Here is a 6,646-nt window from a genome sequence, read left to right as displayed (position 1 = left end):
GAAGCCTGAAAATCCCAAGCTCAAACAGACAAATGAAAGATTCAGATCTCACGCTAGCCTCGCCAAGGAGGACTCTCCAACTGAAACGCCTCTCACTGTCGAGCGACTGACCCAGCTCTTCCAAGAATGGACAAGATCAGGTACCGTCAGCATTGCCTCCAGACAACCAGCTGAACCTTAAGTCGAATCAGGTAACTACCTTTCCCCATTATGTAATAGAACGTTACAATGGGCAATAGACTCTGGCGCCACTGATCATATGATCAGACCAAATCACCCAATCTGCACAAGTAACAATACCAAAGGTCACCAGATTATTACCACAACAAATGGTGATAAAATGCACGTTGAAGGGCTAGAAGAGGTTCAATTCTTTGATAACTAACACAATGAAAAAGCCTTGGTGATACCTGACCTGTCTTCCAACCTTAAGTCAATTAGTCAAATAACTAACACCTACAACTGCTATGCTATATTCTCTTCTACTGGTGTCATCTTTCAGGACAGGACTACAGGGAGGACGATTGGTGAAGGGCTTATGATCGGTGGTCTTTACTACCTGCAGCATAGTGGGACTGCGCTCACATCACAAGGGAAGGCCAACAACGGTAAAATCTGGCATCAACGACTAGGTCATCTACCCACTTCAGTCTTGATCTCATTATTCCCAAACTCTCATTTTGATTTAGATTATTCTCGCGTACCTTTTCCGTAATCCGAGCTTAGCTCTGAGAGGCCGTTTGAGCCCATACACTCCGACGTGTGGGGACCTGCCCCCTTGGAGTCGTTTTTAGGTTTTAAATATTATGTTAGTTTCACATATGACCTTTTCAAAGCCACATGGATCTACTTGATGGCTTCAAAAGATGAAGTGTTTTCACACTTTTATGAATTTTTTAATATGGTGAGGAATCAATTTGGGGTATCTATAGCTTTCCTAGGCACGGACAATGGAACAGAGTATATTAATGACAAATTCCATGAATTTGAACAAAGAAATGGGATCACTCATCAAGCCACATGTGCAGAAACTCCTCAACAGAATGGAGTGTCCGAAAGAAAAAATAGGCACTTATTAGAAGTCACTCGGGCCCTCATGTTTCAAAGTAACGTGCCTCGTGAATATTGGAGCGAGGCCGTCCTAACCGCATGCTACATTATTAATCGCATTCCCAGGCAAAATCTTGGCTACAAATCCCCCATAGAAATCCTTAAAGGAAGAAAAATCAGTTTGAATCACCTAAAAGTGTCTGGGTGCATAGTATATGTTCACATTCCTTCCACCAAGAGAGATAAGTTGAGAAAACGGGCTATAAAGTGTCTATTTCTCGGATACTCCTCCCTAAAAAAGGGGTACAGGTGCTTCAATGCTGAAGATAAGAAAATGTACATTTCTAGAGATGTGTACTTCGAAGAAGGAATTCCCTTCTTTCAAGAATCGAAAACAGTGCAACAGGGGGAGAATATCTCGGAGCACATAAGGCCCAACTTGAGCGTCCTTGATGACTTGTTATTTATACACGAGAGAAGCAACGAACCAACTCGAGATTCGTTGACTAGTACTATTAATGGAGTCAACCAAGGACACACACAAGAGAGAGTACCTCTCACTCAAGTCAATCTTAGACGTTCGGAAAGAGAAACTCGCCTACCTCAAAAGTTCAACGACTTCATTACTTACAATGCTGTGAAATATCCCATTGAGGAATACATCTCATATGATCACCTGACTCAAGCTTTTGCGGCCTCTCTTAACGCTATCTCACAAAATGAGGAACCAAAAAGCTACATTGAGGCCACTAAGTCACCACGATGGGTCAGCACCATGCAAGAAGAATTAGAAGCCTTAAAAAAGAACCACACGTGGGACATTGTTCCTCTTTCAAAAGAAAAAAGGTCGGCCATCTACAAATGGACCTACAAAACCAAGTTCAAAAGCGATGGAAGCATTGAACGGTACAAATCTAGATTGGTAGCTCATGGGTTCACCCAAACCCAAGGAGTCGATTACTATGAAACATTTGCTTCTGTATAAAAAAGGAACACCGTGAGAATTATTATCTCTCTCGCCTGCAACTACTCATGGGGTCTTCACCAATTGGACGTTAAAAACGCATTCCTTCAAGGTGACCTTGCCGAAGAAGTTTATATGGGCATCCCTCCTGGACACCCTCAGGAGGGAAATCCCAATTTGGTGTGCAAACTAAAGAAGTCGATCTACGGTCTAAAACAATCACCTCGTGCTTGGTACGCCAAACTCAATGAAGCATTCAAAGAAAAGGATTTCAGTGCGCCAGAACTGATAATGCATTGTTTTCAAAAAGAGAAGCAGAAAAAATTGTCGTCATCCTGGTTTATGTCGATGACATTATAATAACAGGAAATGACAAAGAGAGAATATCAACTCTCAAAAAATATCTTCATCAAGTCTTCGACATAAAAGACCTGGGAGAACTCTGATACTTCCTTGGCATAGAAGTTGGACACTTCAGAAAAAGGAATCTTCATGTCACAAATAAAGTACGCTCTTGATCTACTTAAAGAAACAGGCAAAATGGGTGCCAAACCAGCAGATACCCCACTGTAAGCCAACCACTACTGGAACGACAATGATGACTCAGTTGATGATATTGGTGCCAATCAGAGGATAGTAGGTAAGCTCATATATTTGACTGTCACTCGGCCTAACATAACTCATGCAGTCAGCCTCATAAGCCAACACATGCATTCTCCTCAACGACAACATCAAAAGGTTGTGGACCACATTCTAAGGTACATAAAAAGCACTCCAGGGCAAGGTATTTGGATGAAGAGGAACAACCACCATGAAGTGCTCGGCTATTCTGATGCTAGTTGGGCAGGTGATCATCTTGACAGGAAGTCCACCACCGGATATTGTATTTTCGTCGGAGGAAACCTGGTAGCATGGAAAAGCAAGAAGCAAGGGGTCATATCCAGATCTAGCGCTGAGGCTGAATACAGAGTCATGGCATCCACAGCGTGTGAGCTAACCTGGACCAAGGCACTCCTAAGAGAACTCGTCCTAGAGGTGACAACTCCTATGAAGATGTATTGCGATAATCAGGCCACAATTCACATAGCTGCAAATTCTGTGTTCCACGAAAAAACTAAACACATCGAGATTGACTGTCATTACGTTCGGGAAAAAGTTCAATCAAAAGAGATCAGCACTCCATACACCAAAAGTTCTGATCAACTTGCAGGCATTCTTACTAAAACCTTACCAAGAGATCAGTTCAAAGGGATCCTCAACAAGTTGGGCGTGATGTCCATCTTCGCACCAACTTGAGGGGGAGTGTTGGAAGGCCGTTGCTCTCCGTCTGTTCCTCCTCTTAACTGTTCGCGATAATCTTGAGAGTCCTCATCAGTCATCATCCCAGACCGTTCTATCTTTGGTCTTTATCGCTTAGAGGCCTTGCTTTATCTCTTATACCTTTATATATTGTACGTTGAGAGAATAATGAAATAATGAGAGTGAACGCTGTTGTGGATGTAGGCCCTCTTTTTGGCCGAACCACGTTAATACGTGTGTCCCTTCCTTTACTCCTTTCCTCCTCACCTACGTTTAACATCTAACAACATTGCCTTCCTATGGAGCGCCACCACCACGCCATCAATCAGGCCAGATCCAGTAGCGGCGAAGAAGGCCCCGGCTGATAGGGGTGACACGACGGAGGTCGGGTGCCTCTGTCGACAAGGGGGTTTTGCGTGTGAGGGATAAAAAAAAGAAGAGAGAGGGAGGTACTGAGGGGTGGCCGGTGGTGGTCGGTTGGAGGAAAATAGCCAGGCGATGGTGGCTGGGGCAAGTAGCAATCCGAGAAAGGGAGATGGGTGGCCGGCGTCGAGTGGTGGGGCGGCGGAGTCCGGTTGGGTAAGGCGTGGGAAGCGGGGCTCCCGGCGGTGGGGTAGTAGCCGGTGGTCGGGCAATGGCTAGCTCGTGAAAGGAAAAACGGGAGAGAGAAGAGGGATGGTGGTGAGAGTGAGAGAGAGATTATTAGGCTCGGGTTATTCGGATGGAAATCCGAACTCTAAGTACCCGACCCGTTTTCGCTTAAACGTAATTTCTGGAGTCTTGGTATATCGGAATCCAGTTCGGATTGATTATCTGGATTCAGTATTGTTCCGACTCTATTTCAAACCGAATTTCTCGGGTCAGGATCTTACCCGCTCTCGCTCAAAACCGTAAATCACAGTTTGAATAGCTTTAGCGCGTATTCAACCCGGTTGATTCCAAATTCCATTTGGATCGCTTTATGCAGCATATATCTTTCCAAAATGGATTCAGACCGTACTTGTCAGTTCTGTTCTGAATCGTTGTAACATGGATCTAACCCGCTACTGATTGATTTGGATCAGTCCCAAATCCGAACTTATGAAATTTTATACCCTCGATTTAGCATTTAAATTTTTTCAGATATTACATTTATAGTTTCGTAAACAAGTTTCATACGGGTATTTGGTACTGGTACACAACTATGATCTGCAACCCAAGTTTGACCAAGAGAATCCGTGCCATTGATCACCACCAAAGACCTTGGTTAGGAGTGTGGTTTCTTACAAACATGAGGGTATGTTGGTATAATGAACATGTAAAAAATGGATAAACACAACTAAGGAAACAAAGATTAGAGATAAAATGGGGAAGAAGAAATATATAATATAAAATGGGGGTTGAGGCTCGGACCATGTCTGTCAAATCTACTTATACTTTCTATCTCTCTGTCTCTCTCTCGCGCCTTGTGGCATTGTGGATGATTGAGTGGGTCTGTACTTATCTCCGGCGATTTTGATTGAGAATCGTCAATCTTTTCATGGGCCGGTGACTTCCCTTCTTCTCTTACTTCTCCTCGTCTCCTTCGCCGGCCTTTTTACGCACCCTCTTTCGAGAAAAGATTTGAAGTATTCCATGTTTCCGAGGTACGTTGAGAAGAAAGAAATCTGTCTCCCTTTAACTTCTTCCTTTCTCCCTTCGTTTTTTTTTTTTCTTCTGATTTGGCCTCTCTCTCTCTCTCTCAAACTCATGAATTATTGGAGTTTGTGACTTGGGTATTCAAGTTTATGATGGAAATTGGTCTCGGTTTGTTGGATTTTCAATGATTTTTTTCTTTGTGATCGGCGGTTTAGGTAGAGAGTTGGAAAGAGGGTTCAGTTTCTCCTTTTGTTTTCAGTTTTACATCTCCTACAGCATCCTTCCGTGTTTTTTTCGATTTCTTTTTGGTTTTCTGATTGTGTATAGAATTGAGAGAAAATATAATTTTTAGCCTCTCTCTCTCTCTTCTTATTTTCCCCCATCTTTTTATCTGCTTTTTGCTGTTCAGGTTTTGTTCCTCACTGAGAACACTATTTTTTACCTTTTTCTTTTTACTTGTTTCCCTTTTACAATGCCCATCTTTATTTTGTGTGCATTTGTATGATTTTCTCTGTCAGTAATCAGATTTCCTTCCTTCAATGTATCATATGAGAACAAAACATTCTTCTACCCTTCCCTAGAAATAAGATCCGTCTCCTCTGCTCCCAACTAGGAACCGCTGCCCCATTAAAACCATTACAAAGTAGAATTCTCATTCGTTGATCGTTAATTTGAGTTATAAACTCTTTACAGCTAGTTATGAATGATTTTTTCTTGTGTTTTGCGATATTTGCAGGCCTCTTATTGAGTGAATTTTGGGGGATAGAATGGAAGGAGATACATATCCAGCCCCTGGTAATGTTACCCAATTGGATGGCAAGGTCTTTCAAACCTTTCAAACGAGCTTTCTTCAGGTTCAGAACATCCTGGACCACAACAGGTTACTGATCAACGAGATCAACCAGAACCACGAGTCAAAAATCCCTGATAATTTGAGCAGGAACGTGGGCTTGATTAGAGAGTTGAACAACAATATCCGGAGAGTCGTTGATCTCTATGCTGACATTTCGAGTTCGTTCACTAGATCAATCGAAGCTTCTTCAGAAGGCGACTCGGCTGGAACTGTGAAATCAGATGGGAAGCCTGGTCAGAAGAGAGTTAGACCAGTGTGAAGCTCTCCCTTGAAGATCATGTGATTCTTTTAGAAACAGAAAGAATGTTACATAGGGATTCAACTACCTCCTTGGGCCACTTAATTTTGTGGAACTCTGTACCATTTGAACTTTGGTAGTGTGCTGGAGCATTTTGTGCCTCTCTTGTTCTGTCATCTAAAGGAAAAGGACACAAAATAATGAGAGAGCTCTTCCAGTGGAACTGAATGGAACGAGGATCCTTTAGTGTCTGTATCAAATGCTTTCTTGTATGTTGCTTTCTTCCATCAGTGAATCTTGTGTTGGGAACATTCTTACCACAGTGGTTTATATTTCCTTTTGGTTTATAAGGTTGTAAAGTTTGATGCTGTAAAACACATCCTTCATCAGTTACTTGAGCGTCCCACCTTGCCGGTTTGGGTCTTTTTCACCTCTATACATGAATGCTGCAGCCTTTGTTCTCATTACCTTCAGTTGAGCTAATGACTCGTATCCCTGCTTTCCTTTTTACCCTATCACTGTGGGTGAATTTTGTTTGAGAGGCATACTTCCTATTTCTTACATGGAATTTTTTCTCTGGGTTATGATTCGTGCTCATGCCAGTGACCTTTGTAAATGCAACTTG

At 42.6% G+C, this 6,646-nt stretch overlaps 1 protein-coding gene across 1 annotated transcript; it reads left to right on the top strand.

The window, feature by feature from the left end:
• The first annotated feature begins 4,763 nt into the window (after positions 1 to 4,763).
• Positions 4,764 to 6,332, top strand: LOC149841126 (protein ELF4-LIKE 3-like). The gene is made up of 2 exons (XM_090004673.1): positions 4,764 to 4,938; positions 5,667 to 6,332. Exon 2 carries the CDS (start codon positions 5,698 to 5,700, stop codon positions 6,040 to 6,042), a length of 345 nt encoding a protein of 114 aa, XP_089860799.1. The 5' UTR covers positions 4,764 to 4,938; positions 5,667 to 5,697; the 3' UTR covers positions 6,043 to 6,332.
• The last annotated feature ends 314 nt before the right edge of the window (positions 6,333 to 6,646 follow it).

The sequence above is a fragment of the Nuphar pumila genome, chromosome 4, assembly GCF_984573655.1.
Source record: "Nuphar pumila chromosome 4, dmNupPumi1.hap1.1, whole genome shotgun sequence".
NCBI lineage: Eukaryota > Viridiplantae > Streptophyta > Magnoliopsida > Nymphaeales > Nymphaeaceae > Nuphar > Nuphar pumila.
This window is presented reverse-complemented; position numbering and strand designations above follow the sequence as displayed.